Source organism: Ischnura elegans, chromosome 13, assembly GCF_921293095.1.
Source record: "Ischnura elegans chromosome 13, ioIscEleg1.1, whole genome shotgun sequence".
NCBI lineage: Eukaryota > Metazoa > Arthropoda > Insecta > Odonata > Coenagrionidae > Ischnura > Ischnura elegans.
This window is the reverse complement of record NC_060258.1, coordinates 2,199,917-2,216,750: the sequence shown is the minus strand read 5'-3', so window position 1 is coordinate 2,216,750 and position 16,834 is coordinate 2,199,917. Positions and strand designations below refer to the sequence as shown.

The 16,834-nt window shown below is 36.8% G+C and overlaps 2 protein-coding genes across 2 annotated transcripts in view; both read right to left on the bottom strand.

Annotated features, from left to right (window-relative positions):
• LOC124170379 overlaps nucleotides 1-13,336 on the bottom strand; it is a 32,491-nt gene extending 19,155 nt beyond the window's left edge. Inside the window, exons 1-4 of the mRNA XM_046549101.1 lie at nucleotides 13,096-13,336; nucleotides 12,838-12,975; nucleotides 10,275-10,442; nucleotides 1,404-1,523 (exon numbers count right to left, since the gene is read on the bottom strand). Coding sequence (XP_046405057.1) covers nucleotides 1,404-1,523; nucleotides 10,275-10,442; nucleotides 12,838-12,975; nucleotides 13,096-13,263 — 594 coding nt within the window. The 5' untranslated portion in view covers nucleotides 13,264-13,336. The remainder of the gene's footprint in view (nucleotides 1-1,403; nucleotides 1,524-10,274; nucleotides 10,443-12,837; nucleotides 12,976-13,095) is intronic.
• Nucleotides 1-16,834, bottom strand: part of LOC124170380 — a 263,025-nt gene that overhangs the window by 133,842 nt on the left and 112,349 nt on the right. The gene's annotated exons all lie outside the window — the stretch shown is intronic.

Here is a 16,834-nt window from a genome sequence, read left to right as displayed (position 1 = left end):
TTCGAATTTCCCCCTTTCTCGAGGTCAACTGCTGCATGAGTCATCTACTAGCCCGAAAGGTGTCTAACAATGACTTTCGGCAATTGTTATTACACATTTATTGGATTGAAATATTAGTAATGTGCGCGTAATTTAAAAAAGAATAAGACCAAACACGACATATTTCTGACTTTATTTAAGCATTTTGCGCCGGAAAATAAATACCGGGAAGAAGAAGAAATACGACGGAGGCGTAATGCTCAAATAGGGTGGTTTCCTATTATTTTTTATTGCCTAAATCGAAATATTAATACTCCTTAAGTACGTATTTAACGCTTTTAGAGTTTTATAAGACGATATTTCGCGATTAAATTAAAAGTGAAAATTTTCAAGCGCGCGAAAACGCGACGGGTAAGTATGAATGCCGGGAAAAACTCCGCGTGACGTCGTTCTGGTTCCCGCTGCCGCAAGTGAGGTGACCTTGGGGCGAGGATCTGAGCGCTATTACGACGCAGGATGCTAGCAGGTAGCCGACTACCATGCTAGCTGGTAGCGCTTGGCTTAAATAAGGTTTATTAATACCTTATCAAACAGACTGTGTGATTATTAAGACATGTCTCCCTGAGCTCTGTGCCTCATGCATGCATTGGTAACCTCAGACGATGTAAAACTCTGATCCTCTCGTGTAAAAACTAAGTCCCTGTGATTCACGTGGAGTGGCATCGCATAGGCGGCAATCTGGCCTTTTTCAAATGAGGTAAAATTGAACATTGCCATTAGTCTAAACCGGTATTTCTGGAACGAAATAATTTGTATATTATGAATACACTAATGGTGGGTAACGAATCACAATCAATACCTTTCGTTTTCTTTAATGAATGAAACTACCCTATTGTTTACATAAAATTAAAATATTCCAATAATCAGCTAAATTCCTGTTTGAATCCTTTAAAGGCAATCACAATTACTCGCCAAAATCTTGGGTTTCCTGCTGCATAGGCGACCTAGTCAAACATTTTCACATTCATCGTTTAGTATTCGAGGTATTCGAAATTCGAGGTATTCGAATATTCGAGCAATGATTTAATATTCGAATTCGAGAAATCTACTATTCGACCCATCCCTACCTAGAAGCATATCTTTAACTAACATGACTAACTGTGAAAGTTCTAATGAAGACTTATGGCACAGCTCAAGTTTACTTATTCACATTTTACAAAGTTAGGGTAAAGGTTTGGCTTTTCTGGCAACTGGTACAGGAATATTCCGTGGAGGAAATATTCCTGTGATCATATTCCTATTCCATATTTGATAAAGGAAGGGAAAAGGTATTGTTATTACAGTAAATTATATTGGAATAATACATAGAGGATTGAATATGTGTAGCAGCAAAAATGTGCTTAACAAGGCAAACGTGAACATACCAAGTCATCAGTTGCCAATGGGTCTAAACAATTACTTGACATTCCAGCTGGATTCGGTGTGTACATCACTGGATAATTACCTTCACTGAGAGGGTCTTTGTCCTCCTCTTTCAAAGGTACCTAGAAGATAATGCTGGGTGCCAATCAATGGAGGTCAAAATAAAAATGTAAATAACTATAAATGATAACAATAAAACTCTTTCACCTGAGACCACTCAAGCTGGCTGAAATCATGTTTGCACAAGATTTTAGTGACAACCTAAAATGAAATGGCAGACATGTCCAGTTTACTCTGCACACCTTGGTGTGGAATGCTTCTCAATGTGCTATCCACAGTATAGGTGGGAAAATTCTTCCCCTTCCAACTCAGACATTATTCTATCCTGTAGAACCTGGATTTATATTGCCATTTATAATGCATTATATGTTGTATTGAAATTGTCCAGGGCACAACATGGGGGCAGAGGGATTAGTGTTTTCTTATTATTACCAAAGGTGAGAAGTAAAACCCTCATTATCTGTGAATCCATTTATCTAAACAATAACTTTAATAATTTTTACTCTTTTTATGAGCACATCAAGACGTTCCATGTAAAAAAAATTATATTCATCAAATATTTGAATCTATTACCGGAATCCCTCACCAAAAACTACAGATATGTTACAAAAAACGTCATGTTAAGGAAATTTAGTGACAGGAAAGAAGCATATTACACTCCAGAAGTAAAATGTCCACATTCTGGATCATTGACTGCTTTGTTTGTGGGCTGTTTTACATCTATGGGCATCTATGTAGTTGACATGACAAAGAGAAGGAAAATGCAAGTGATTCAAGATTGCAAACATCCAAAATCTTTGATAGCCATTTTACTTGGGTCACGGAATTGCTCAGATTAAAACGGCATTTATTTCTAAAATGGCTTGGAATTGCACAAATGCATGAACAAAATTAGAACAGGGGCTTTCTTGCCATCTCACACCCACCGATTGTTGTATGTGTTCTAGCATTTCACTGCTATACACGACGAATTTTATGACTGCAACTTTGCACACACGTCAAATTCTGCTACAAAAAGGTAAAGAGAGCCTCACAGCTTCGATCCTGAAACATGAAAATAGTCTCCTATGGCTGTAATGTAAGGATCAAGAGGCAGGAAAAAACAAATACTGTGTTGGTTAACTGGAAGGGAAGAATTCATAGAAGTCAACCTTTCATAGTAGTGAAACTTAAATGGAAACACATTACAAGCACTCAGCTCAGAAGTAGCCTTTACAATGGATGAAGGTACTTTGCTAGGGTTTCAGTTGAGGCATGTGCACTAGGGCGGATCGGAAAAATCGATTTTTTTCAAATCCATCTGGCCCAATGAAAAAAAGTTGTGGGACCGATCAAAAATAAGGCCTGAAAAATTTGAGACCTCTAGGTGAACCCCTGACCCTCGCTCAAATGCAATTTAGGGGGGGAAGGTCGAAATTCGAAAAATATGATATTTTATGGTCATTTCCTATAGATTTTGCCGAGTTACTGCCCTTGTAGGGCAAAAATTTCGTGCATTTTGACGTATCTGCCACCGTTTAGCCACAAAATGCCTAATTTGAGTCCGCGCCCGCGAAGAAAATATTCCAACGCCCACGCAGCGTCGCGGATACAAGAGCCGCAGGCCGATCCCCTCCCCTCCCCGCTCGCTTCTACCCCTCCCACGCCTCAAACACAGCAAAATGCATCCCGCGTATGCTGCTAGGAGGTCATTTATCTTTGATAATATAAATCGGAAGATGGTAGAAGGTAATAAAGGAAGCTTAGTGAGACTTGTTCCTTATTAGGCGCCTCGTCGAGGTTAAACAAATCGATGTTACCAACTTTTAGAGAAGGGATGAAATATTTTTACATCCGAGAACGCAGGAAAGGAGCCTACGGTCCATGAAAAGGCCTCTAGAGTGGCTATAAAGGTGTGCGAACTATGGTGACGCTTCCCTTCCATTATGTGTGTGACAAAATAGATTTAGCGGTACAACAGGAAGTACTAAAACTTACGGAAAATGCGAAATGGCCAAAAGTAGGGTTTTTGCTTAAGTACAAAACTCAAGCACTTTTGAAAGAACATTTGAAATTATGCCATATTTTTGCGTGTAAGTGCAAGAAGGAGCATAATGTTTCCCAATCCCAATGAAGAAGTATGTTGAGAAACCAGCGGATGAAACCAAAGATGATGGCTGCTGGATTGAGTCCTAAAGAAACTCGACAACTGAGGAAAAAAAATAGAATGGTCGGAGAGTGTTGAGTAGACATCGTCAATTCTTGTATGGGGAAATAGTATCAAAAATTTTCTTCATCAATTCATCCGAAGAAAATTAAACTGAAGAGAAATCATCCGATTTTTATCTCTACGTTCCTCATCAAATAAAAATTCAGGACTAAACTCAAACTGGAACTTCTGCGTGGAAAATGCGTCTGCCATATGTGATAGAGCGATATGCAAGAACCAAGAAACAGCAATGACCGTCCCCGCAACTTTAGTTAACGCAAAAATCATAGCTTCGTAAGAAACATCCAAGGTAGTTTGCAAGATTACTTACGTAGACAGAAAAAGATGCTAATTATTGTGAATACGAAAAGAGAGGTATCAAAGGGTGTCAACAAAGGGCAACATTTTTATGGAGTGAAAGACTATACTTTTGTCTGATGAAAAAAGGTAAGAGCACTTATCAATCCAAGTTTAGAGGGGAATGTGTGATGTTAGTTGAAGAAACAGGGCCCCACCTTTGGGTTTGTCTCCCCCGTCGGAGGATTAGCAAAAGTTATAAAATCTGCGATTCTCGATTCCTTTCCGAGTGAAAATTAGATACACAAAAATAAAAAGAATTTGAATGCGATGGTGATTACCGCCCAAAAAGGAGGCATCATCCCTATGCTACAAGCATAATTCCAACATCCCTTGCTATGTGAGTAAACTTTCGGGATTCCCACCGGGTTAAATTTTCCATAATGGCAAACGTTTCAAGCTCCGACTCGGGGCTCATCATCAGGGATAAATTTCGTTGAAACCCGAGAAGAATTTACCCACATCATTCGCCGGGAAAGCATCAAATCATATTTCATCCCTTATAGAGGTCTATTTGCTAATTGCACTAAGTTGACTTAGATTTGCGGCATAAACATTGGGAGGGCAATCTAAGGACCGAATTTGCGTTGTTGCAAGTATGCGTTTGGCGGCCGATCCGAGATTTTTTAAAGTGCTGGATTTTAATATCAACTTTAATGACTACTCGCTGATGACATATTGGAGATAGACCACAGTACCTCCGGCTACATCTGACCTTAGTGCTGTGGATTTTCAAAAATCTATTGATTAACTTTCAAATTTGAAGTTAAATATTTCTTTTTATTATAGATACGGACGAAAGATTCGTGAAGAAATTCACCAAAACTTTGTTGACAACTGCGAAAGACGAGGAAAGACACTGACATAAGAAATACAGATTGGAAAGCAGGTAATTGAAAAAATCTTTCGTGATTGTTCCTCCAATGACGATACTGAAACATTAAATATTTAGACTAACAAAGTAAGACGCACTTGGTGTGAATATTGGTGCATTTGGCGCGTGGGAGAAGCTTGCGGGGAGGGGACGCGAGCGGCTTTCGCCCAAAATCCATTTAATCACATCTGTCGGACAAAGCCGAAATTGGAGCGCATATCCGAAGTTAGCACACCTTTATAGCCACTCTAAGAGGCCTTTTCATGGACCGTAGGCTCCTTTCCTGCGTTCTCGGATGTAAAAATATTTCATCCCTTCTCTAAAAGTTGGTAACATCGATTTGTTTAACCTCGACGAGGCGCCTAATAAGGAACAAGTCGTCTCACTAAGCTTCCTTTATTACCTTCTTACATCTTCCGATGTATATTATCAAAGATAAATGACCTCCTAGCAGCATACGCGGGATGAATTTTGCTGTATTTGAGGCGTGGGAGGGGTAGAAGCGAGCGGGGAGGGGAGGGGATCGGCCTGCGGCTCTTGTATCCGCGACGCTGCGTGGGCGTTGGAATATTTTCTTCGCGGGCGCGGACTCAAATTAGGCATTTTGTGGCTAAACGGTGGCAGATACGTCAAAATGCACGAAATTTTTGTCCTAGAAGGACAGTAACTCGGCAAAATCTATAGGAAATGACCATAAAATATCATATTTTTCGAATTTCGACCTTCCCCCCTAAATTGCATTTGAGCGAGGGTCAGGGGTTCACCTAGAGGTCTCAAATTTTTCAGGCCTTATTTTTGATCGGTCCCACAACTTTTTTTCATTGGGCCAGATGGATTTGAAAAAAATCGATTTTTTCGATCCGCCCTAATGTGCACTCACACAACGCAAAGAAAACTGCAAGAGTGGAAGGGACCTTGCAAAACTTCCTTTACTTGAGAAAGACACATTCACTCAACATAGAGGAAACATGTTTCCTTCATGTTTACATTATTTGTATTGTTGTCTTTTTTTAGATTCAATAATTACATATATCCTTTTCCATATGAGTGTCTGCTATGAGATGACAAAGAATGTAGTTTCAAAGGAGAGCAGTTTAAAGCCTCCAAGCTGCAGTTTCCTTCATCTTATTTCCTATGACCTTCTACCCAGACTTAACTGATGAAAGTTCTTTATCGCTTTCGTCAATGCCATTGGAAACAATTTCACTTTTACAAATTTTGGAAATCCTCATGTCACACATACAGCAAATTTTCTCCAGGCTTCACCAAGATGCCTGCTGCTCTCACGGACTTACACTTTTTTAGAGGTATGGTCCTCAGAAATTTCCTCATAGGACCTTTATGTATGGCAAAAGGGTACAGCATTAAAGCTTATAACAATCGTATTTCTTTAAGTAGCAATGAAGATGATGAGAGCACACTGTCAACAGTGATGAAATAGGAATATTGCACCGCAGGGCAATGAATTCTCTGTCCACTTCTGGTAGTTATTTGAAATAAAAAGTTTGGGCTGTGTTTGTGTAGCTCTTTTAGTGAAATTCAGAACTGAGTTCTTTGCCTACATTGCACAATGCTATCTCTTACAAGGCAAGACACACCTCAATACGAATAAGACATGTTACAATGTAAGCCTGGCTATCAATCACACACACGAGTTGCTTAGTCTGAAATTCAACACAGAAAATCACTAAGGCAGCACCATATGAATGAGAATTGAATTAACTCCACTTGGACTGAAATTGGAGAAAACTTTCTGATAGCCCTCCTCTGCCTTTGTGTTTTATACCATACTATTCGGTTACCCAATACCCTTGTAAGAGATAGCTTGTTAGGAATAGTCCTGAAAGCACAAAATTAGCAGTACGTTGGGAAGTACATTCACATGATTGCTTATGTGCTTCCTACTCTAAGAGCCAGTAGCATACGCTATAGTTAGATAATGCAAGCTTCAATAATATTTAATCATGAGTATAAGCTTATTTCTCCTCTAAATTGTGTAAATTCTATGTGACTTGAAAAAGAGCAATTTTTTATTGTGACAATGAATGAGTATTTTTTTTACTAAAAGGAACGTCCGACTTTTCATCAGAATCTTTGCTCATACATTAATGATTACTTTTAACTGAACCATGAGACTGTATTTGCACGGCCTTGTCCTGTGGATGCTGAAAATTAAATAGTTACAAGCGAGATTTTTTTGTACACTTTGCTTTTTTGCAGCTGAATATTTAAGATAGTCGTGGGATCATTATGGACCACTTAGCTATAGAAAATTATAATGGCTTTTCATCTCACAGGAATGGAATTATGGATGAAAATAAAAATCACAATGTGTTGCACGTTGCGGCACTTTAGGGGTCACACCAAATGTTCAATTGCTCATATTTCATTAAAAATTGACAATTGGAGGCTAAAATTGTGTACAATATCTAATTATACGAGGATGTATGATCACGGCAAGTTTTATGACAATCCGAGTCGGTGGGTGTCATGGCCTGGTTGATTTAAAATGGAATGACCTCATGTCAATTCGGATGTGACCTCAGTGTCAAAAATTCTACGAGAATACTTTTATAACTAAATATTTATATTATTGTATCTTCCTATATAATTTGGTCATTAATGAGCAATTCTTTATAGATCTTTTTAATTTAATGGTTTCATTAAATGTGTTTACTCTTTTCAATGGTCTCTCATCTGTGATGTTATACATAAGAATATCGTAATTGAGTTATCCCGCAGATAAATGAAATGAAATAATGTATTGATGACGACTTCATATAGGGTGACCAGACATCCGGGTTGGTCTAGCCATTTCATCCTTTGTAGATGTACGTCCAGTGCCTGGGCAGATCTTTTAAGAATGGGGAATTTTCCTCCTTTTCAAAAATTATGTTATATTAAGCATATTAATCCGCTAATAGAAACTCAGAACTTCTCAAAATTTCTAAATATTTCTTCAGCCTAACATGGTAAAATACACCTGCAGAAAGGGTATTTTCCCAGATTTCATCCATGTGGACCACCGAGAGAAACAAAATAAACATTTCCTCAGTAAATATTTAAAAACAGAACACTTTTAAAATTGCAAAAATTGCTTGAAAAAGTAATATACACAAACAAAACACAAAATCACAATGCTGATAATTTCTTTATTCTATATTGCGAATTCGCAATTACGTTTCAAGTGTCCTGCTTAACCTCCATTCATCCTTTCCTTTTAACCCTTTCACACCCTGAAGCCAGGAGGAGCCAGCGGATATTTTTATTCATAGAACACCTACCAGTGTGTACAGTGCAGATGTTTGTCCAATATCCACGTGGATTTTTGAAAAGTGGGAAATTGTACTTTTAGTTGAAAATATTGATTACGTGTATTGAAAATCTGTTAACAGCTACCTTGCTAGGTGTAAAAAATGTAAAAATTGCTTGAGAAAATTAGGTCCATGAAATATGATCATAGGTCTAATCAATTTTTATTTATCTAAATTATGAAATTGGTACTATATTTCTTCTTATCTTATTTTAAAAACATTCAGTGCAGAGCAAGTCAATTGACAGACTCTGCCAGTCAAGCCAGGAGTCCTCTCTCCACCTTGGTACGTCATTAATATCCAATCCAAGTTCTTTTACCGAGTGTATAGGCCTGGTTACATGGTGCATTAACCCGTACGGGTTAATGTCTAAATGTATGAACGCGAGAATGAACGGAAAAATTCACCGTGTAACCACCCCAAAATGTACAAATGCATGAACGCGTGAACGGAAAATAGAACCTGTTCTAATTTCGTTCATGCATTCGCACAAGTTGATAACAGAGCCACCTGGTGGGAAACAACACATATAGTTGTCATCTGCAGGGCTATTCCACGGCCGTCTTGGCTATTCAGTAACTCTTTACGCGTATTTGTTCATTTGTACTGCATCGTAAGTGCTTGAATCCTACCACAAACTCACCATTTGCATCTACACTAATATTCGTATAGATTATCCCTGTATGTATGCCGGAACAAAACAATCGATGAGGTTGTCACAGAGTTTTCAACACGACATTTGTGAAATACAACGGCTATCATACGACTTATAGAACACATTTAAACATAATTAATATCATACGAATTAACGACGATTCTACCTTTTATACGTCCGAGGTGGGAATGCGCTGGCCCACCACAAAAATATGACTCACATTACGCAAGTTCATAAATCGACAAGACCTCTAAACCAACATCTTTTCCATCAACAGCAAATATCTTCTTAACTTTATAACCGTCCCGGACAAAAGTAGAACAAAGTATTAAAAATATCTACTCTCATACATAATCTACACTCAGTGAAACAGATGACAGAAAAATGTCTAGTAAACACGGTTTAAAACAAGATGCGTCTGCAAATTTTCAGCCTAAGTATTAACTTTGATAACGGTTTGAAATAAATAGAGTACTATTGAGATATAGCATTAAGCGAGCGATAACGATAAATATTAAATATAAATAAATATTACTGGCACGAAATGAAACAACTTCGGCAACTACAATGAAAACCACTGTTCACACGGCAGCGCAAATATATTACCAGTATGTGAAATTTCCTGGTCCTACAGGAAACAACGAAAAGGGAATTATTTTCTGGTAGGTATCGTCTGCTTCCTACCTAATGATACTGTTTTCACATTTAAATTTTGCGCACTGTAAAGGGAATAAACAAAAACTAAACGCCTCGCGTTACAAGAAAATGTGTGAAAACTTGTGCGAACGCATGTACCGTGTAACCGCTCATTCATGCTCCTCGTTCACGCAAACGTCCATGAATTCAGACATGCAAACAGACACGCATTCATACATTAACCCGTACGGGTTAATGCACCGTGTAACCAGGCCTTATGACCTTCAACAAGGATCCCTATTATAAACCATGTGCACCATTTGTAAAAAGCAGAGTTCGAATGGAAGGTATGTTATGGTTAACTCCCTCTGATTTTCTTTCTTAATTTATTGACCAATTCTAATGACTTTCATGAAAATTACATCCACATTGAATGTGCAACATGTTAATAGCTAACAAGATGATACAAATAAATAAAATACTTAAGAAAATTAGATCCACAGAAAAATATATAAATTCATACAGAAAATTAATTTTATTGATCCAACTAATAAAATTGACATTATTTTCCAAGTGGCCTACTTTTCCTCTCATCCCTTTTTAAAAGGGTGCTGTCCTCCTTTTTCACCTCATGGCACCTGTTCTCCATAGTCACACAAGCAAGGGTGACTTCCCGTAGAAATGCATTCAGTTACACTGGGCTAAAGCAATTTTGTCTAGCAACATAGTATATATCTATAAATTAAGGTCGTATAACAAGGTTTCACTTTGGATGAGAAAAAAACTTACCAAAATATTATCTCTGAATTGATAGGAGTCTGGCACAGGAATGTATATTTCAGTCCTTTGGACTGAATGAGTGAGATGAGAGGTGCCTTCTATCTCATTTTGAATGAAGTCTTTCGTGTCAGCAGAAGACCCCAGTTCGTCATCAGTTGCCTCATCCCCTTGGATACTCTGTGGAGACAGTAACTGTGATAAACTCACCTCCTTCAATGTCAACAAATGAAGCACACTCGTAATATTGATGAAATAGGATTTTCAATGTGACATCCAAGAATTTGCGTAAAACTTGACATGTTTCTCTTAATCCAAAACTCAAAAGCTACACAGCTGTTGAAACCAAATTAGGCAGGAAGATACTTGGTATACTTGGTTCACATAGTGGGTGTATTACAACATTCTTGGGGCAAGGGAAGAGGAAAATAAATGTTTTCAACGATAGTGTTTTAAAATGTGAATCTATCATGTAGTATATGTTTTTGATTAATTTTTTTTGTAATTGAACACCTGTTTCTATGTACTCAAATACCAACCGTAGGAGAGAAGAAATATGTCTCATATGTTGTCTCTTTTCTGAGGCGGAAAAGTATGAAATCATCTGTCTGATCCTGGATGGGAGTGTTATAGGAAAGAGCTAAAGATGAGGAGAAAATGTTCAAAGTCACAAAACATAAAAGATGGGACAGCAGCTAGAGAAAGTACTGAATAGTGTACAGCACATCAAAGAACATAAACAGGAATCTAAGAAATTCTGATAGCTCCACATGAATAATCTGGTGGATGAAACATTCAATAATTTAGGAGATTTTTAATTTTAAAATCACATCACTTATAAAAGTATATACAGTTAACATGCTATTTGAGTTCTAGATATATGTCAAAAGTTCTTGGCCAAAGTAATCTGCATGAATTTGAAAGTAAAAAAGAAAAAAAAACACAAAACATCAAATTCATTCCATTCTGTGCTCAAGAGTTATTTTTTGACTATATAATCATAATTCATTAAACAAAATTTACTTACAAACTGGAATAACAATCCATTCCCTGTTCAAAGAAATGCTTACAAAAATATTTTCCTGGAAAGGTAAATAACTAACAAAATTACCTATCTATAAAAATAGTTAGGTTTAAAGAAACTGTCCGCAAAATTTATCATAATCATCAAAATACCCAGGGCCAATTTTACACAAAAAAAACTTTCCTGAACAACCCCTAAAAATGAAGGTTATGATATGGCAAGCCACGATAGTGAAGACTGTTACATGGGTTAACCATATCAATTAATAAGATATGGTATTTCACCGAATAAGCAATCTTTAAAATCAAATAAACAGAGCACATCACATTCAGTGCATATCGTAGTTGGTATTCATAGAAATCGATCTTAAGAATTTAATATCACAAAAATTTGAAACCGAGAATGCAATTTTAACTAATAGATTATTCAAATAAACTTTATTTTTACTCATAAAGAAAATTAGTAGTAATAGCTGAAGTTATATACATTGTTCTAGCTCAATATACTCATAATAAAAAAATATTTATGCAAAAATAAAAATGTAAATACAATCTTGTATCAAAGTAACTAACAAACATACTAACATATTGATACTTAAAAGATACGTAACTTCTATCATCTTATCATTCTTGATTCTACGTCGATTGTTTACAACGTTTGTAATGACATTTTTGCAACAATCATCTCCTAAGCGCAAAAGTAATTTTAAACACTTATGCATTCATTGTACCTCTCCTCTTTTCGCATTATAAGCCGTGTCAATCGAGAAAAGTTTTTGACCATCAGCAGGTATATATTGTTATAAAATAGAGAAAACATAAAGAATTCACATTTTGTGCGTGTGCAGTTGAGCCTGTGATTGGACACCAACTCACAGATCCATTTCAGTTCACCCTTACAAATAGCAGGAAATGGTAAGAGATTTTTTGTTCACTTTAACATGCTTCGGTTACCCAAGTGAGTAAATATATTAAAAGGTATTGTTTCACAGCGTAGTGGGTTCATTGCCTTTTATGAGTTGGTGAACTTGAATGCCCCACTTAGCTACCATGTTAGCTATGATTGTTTTAGAAACACATACTCGAATGAGACAACAAAACCTCTTTGCGTATCACCACTGAAACATCAACTGCAAGGTAACAAGCACTTCGCACGGAGATTGAGAAACACAGATTGCGGGAAACTGGGCTAGTTTCACTATTTTGTCAACCATTTACGACGGCCTTTAAAGTTCTCCAATATAAGGACTTAACAAAAATAATGCTCCATTTATTTTTTATCTCTAATCCAAGTACTTTATAAAATTAAGTTAGATTCACCACTTTCAAGAAGTCATGCAATATTGTATATCTCAAGTAGTGGTATCAAGAGAATAATCAATCACAACTTTGAGCAAATCCAATCAAACAAGTGCTTTGACAAGTTGAATCCACAAATAATGATTCACGTGGATTTCTCACTGCTGTCGACACAAAACAAAGACTCTCACTTAACATTTTCCGAAACATACCATGCACCAGTCTTCATAAGAGAATAAACGAAAGTACTCACCCTAAAGCAATTCACCCCAGAAAGTTTTCTCAGCTTTGCGTCCGATTGTAAAGAAGTCATTTTGAAAATACTGAATTCCGTGAGCTGTTTCAAGCATAGTGGACACAGGGTGGTGGGCAGGCCATCTCCCACAGCAACCTAAGATAGAAATCAACACGCTATACATTGAAGAAGTGCGAAATAATGCTCATAACACGGAATACAGATAGCATCATAAAAAAAGATAAATCAATAAGATGTAGGTAACGTGTCACTTACTTCTAAACCGAGTAAACCATATATAGCATCCTTCACAGTCATTCTGCAAGCTACGTTGAAAGTGAATATATTGTAATAATAATCATTATTCTTCATGCATAGTCTGCATAAGGTACCCACAGAATCCCTTTCTGATGAAGCTGTGAAAATCCCGGCGCTACGATTCATATTTTAATTTCAATCACTCATTCAATCTTCAAATATGTTTAATCGTCGATGAAATCATTAACACACAACAGACTGAGATCACGGCGAGTAGACTTGTAGGTGAGGGGGGGAGAAATTCGCGGCGAAGCGGGGTTGCGCCGCTACCCCGGCCACCGTGGCGTGGCAATCGCGTGACGTCAGGATAACAGCCAATCGGCAACGACTAGCAGACAACAGCAAACCGTTTGTAATCGTTTGAATCTAAACTGATTGCCTTCGTCTCACCGTTGTCATGCCTTTGGATACGGCGCGCGGAAAACTCCTGATAACCCTATCAAATTGCATTCATTTCCTCGGAATGAACGTCTGTAAGTACAAAGTGAAAGAATCTTGTAGTATAAGTTGGCCATTAATGCACTGTACGATATGTCACATAAAAACAATCTGTTTTTATGTGACATATCGTACTTAGCGTATAATATTCTTATGTTCTTGGAGTATCTGTGGATTTTTTTCATTAGTGTCATGCTATATATGTGCTGTAAATGGTGTTATGACGGGGTAAATGCAAGTGCAAAGGGTGGGGACTTAAGTACTATTAGGGCATTATTTTCTTCCATGCGAGAGACAGTCATTCACTATAAGATAATTTTCCACGGGAGTACCCTTATATTAGGGAAGCTGGCGTGATGAGTAATCCCTTTGAAGATCGTCCTTTCTACTCCTCCAACACTTTGGCAAAGATATCCTATCTTTATTTCAGATTTGCGGGTGAAAAAATGTTCACCATCGATGACCCTCCACATCTCCTGAAGTGCCCACGAAACATGTACATGGAATATGACAATAAAGAAGAGGTATAAACATTAGCAAATACTTCAAAATTGTCAGTATTATGTAAATAACCATAATTAATTATAAATTTTGTTGTAGATGACAGTTGGTGGTGTAGCTATTACAAGGGTTGGAAAATAGACCCACAATGAGGAGACTAAAGAATCTGAGTGGAAGACACTGGGAATATCGTTCACTTCCCCAAGATATCCACCTCTACTCTTAATCCTAGGTGAAGAGAGAAAATGAAAGGGAGCCTTGCCGCCCATGCATTCTGTCGATTACTGTCTTCTCCATTTGGACATTTTTGTTCGGTTAGGTGAGTATGATTTCATACAGATTTGAGAAACTGTAAATAGATAAATTTAGTAAGGGAGACATCCATGTTATTTTTACTGTCTATTGCAGGGTGGATTGATTAAGGTGTGAGTGTGACTGCAGAAATCGTTCAATTCATAAAGCAGTTTTGCAGCTTTAATGGAAGTGCCCAACAGAAGAACTCGAATGGAAATCTTGTGGCCTCTTGCATGATAAATGTCAGCATCTGGAATTTTAGGAAGAAGGTATTGAAAAAGTTTATATATTTGTGATTCGCCAATTCTGTGCAGTCTCTATAGTGGGTATTTCTATATTATGTTGTATATTTTATTTATCAAATTGCATTTCTCTAACAATTTGCATTTCTCTGACCAAGCATTAGCCTGTACCTCTCCTGATGTTTTCACAAAGTTGTATGGTATGGTTTTTTGGAAAGTATCTTTCCCTGTTACTCATTTAGTCTGTTTAATTACTCATGCACCAAGATTCAATAGAACACATCAGTCAGATTACACAACATAGCCAACATTCTTAGCACACCTTACAAAATTATTCGGTACATATAATGGCCTGACTTATTTCAACAATCAACGATGGGAATACCATTCAAGATATGTATAAACATACTGTTTCCTGTGTAAGATGAAGGAGATATTATTTCTTTGTATCTTATGAGATATTCTTTTCTCTGTCTTTTAGGGAAGTGTAATGAAACTTTGTCTTAAGGCCTCACCCTTAGTGAGCAAGATATGAGAAATATTAGTGAAAACAGTAGTTACAGTTTTTGCTACCAACTTTAATAAAATAACCATTACTTAAAGACAACGAGTACCAAAGCCTCTAATTTTTGCATGGCAGTGGTAATACAGCCAACTTTTTGAACAGAGGACAGTAAAGGGCATCATGTTTTTTAAAAATTCATAGCCTAAATGCCTCTTTTTTTTTGATCTATAAAAATGGCCATTGTCTGAGACGAGGAACTCCAATGTATTCAATGAGATAGGTAGAGAAAGTATGACTCACTTTTTGCATTTTTCTTTCAATTCTCCAAAATTATTGTTGCTGTGAGAACAATATTGGTGTCAACAGCATAGGGAATGGATTGGAACCATTTATTTGTAGAAAACTATTTATATGATCATTTATGTCTGAAAGTGATAGGATAGGCACAGGGAAGGAGCTTAATGGAACTCCTTGCTTCAGGCCTGTACCCAGGCAAATGAAAGTTACACCATTTCCTGAGGTAATGACAAATTGAATATGGTCCGACAAGTAGGTTTCAATCAAAATTAGCTATGACACAAAAACCATCAAGTCAAGTTTATTGAGTATCAATTGGTGGTCCACAGTGTTAAAAACTTTTGAGAAATCAAAAAATATTGTAGCAACTTCCATTTTATTATCTAGTGCATTGATAATCTGGTTTTCTAAGTGATGGATTTCAGAAGATGAGATTACTGTTTCCTGCCCTTGGTATTTATGGTTAGGAAGTAAATATCTATGTCCTTATTGATGTTGGGGGAATATGAATTATTTAATCAGTATAACTGCATTTATCAAGGGAGATATTATCGTGGGAAGAAACGGATTGCTAGACAAGTGAATCTCATCTATTTGTCAGCATAAATGTGAAAATTATAACTTCATATCTCAAATGAAACTTGCCTAAAGGAGGTAGTAAAGAAATGCTGCCTTCGATTTTTGGTAACCAAAACGGTTGTTCCATAAGAAATGCACAAGGATAAATGTTTTACCACCCTAAACACTTAAGGTCACTCAAAAAAATTTTTCAAACAAAGGAGTGGATACTGCTTTGGCAAATCTGGACAGCTTTTAATGGAAATTTTGAAGCATGTAGTAGGGCATTTGCAATTTTCTGACATTTTCCGACCTTGAGTTTTACATGATTTCGATGTGGATTGTACGCCCCTAAAATTGATTAATTTGGAAATTCCTAGTAAGTTTACATGGAGACTACTGTTCATTATTCCAGACTTAGGATTCTTTTGAATGCAAAAGTGTATTTTTTCCATCCTTTGAAATAAATAAATAAATATTTAAGGCTGGGTAAATTAATCAAATTTCAAAGTAAGACAGAGAGTTGGGTTTTTCTGTAATCAGAAAAATCTTTCCCGTTCCCACCTCATTGTTTTGTTTGCTTTTATTTAATAGTTCAGTCAGACTGTTGAAAAGTTACTGCAGTCAAAATTTTTAAATACACGAGTGTTCCTACTGCTAATTTGCTTTGAGTTGTATTCTCACGTGTAAAGATTTTTTAGATTAATTCATTTAGTCATTCATTTTACATAACAAATGAGGACCATAGAAGCCTAGGGGGACTAGTGCAATTTTTTTACATAATAGCTGATAATTCTTGGTAATTAATTGCACTTATCTTTCTTGGTTTCTAAGATCCTCAATTATTCAGTAAAACCTCTTT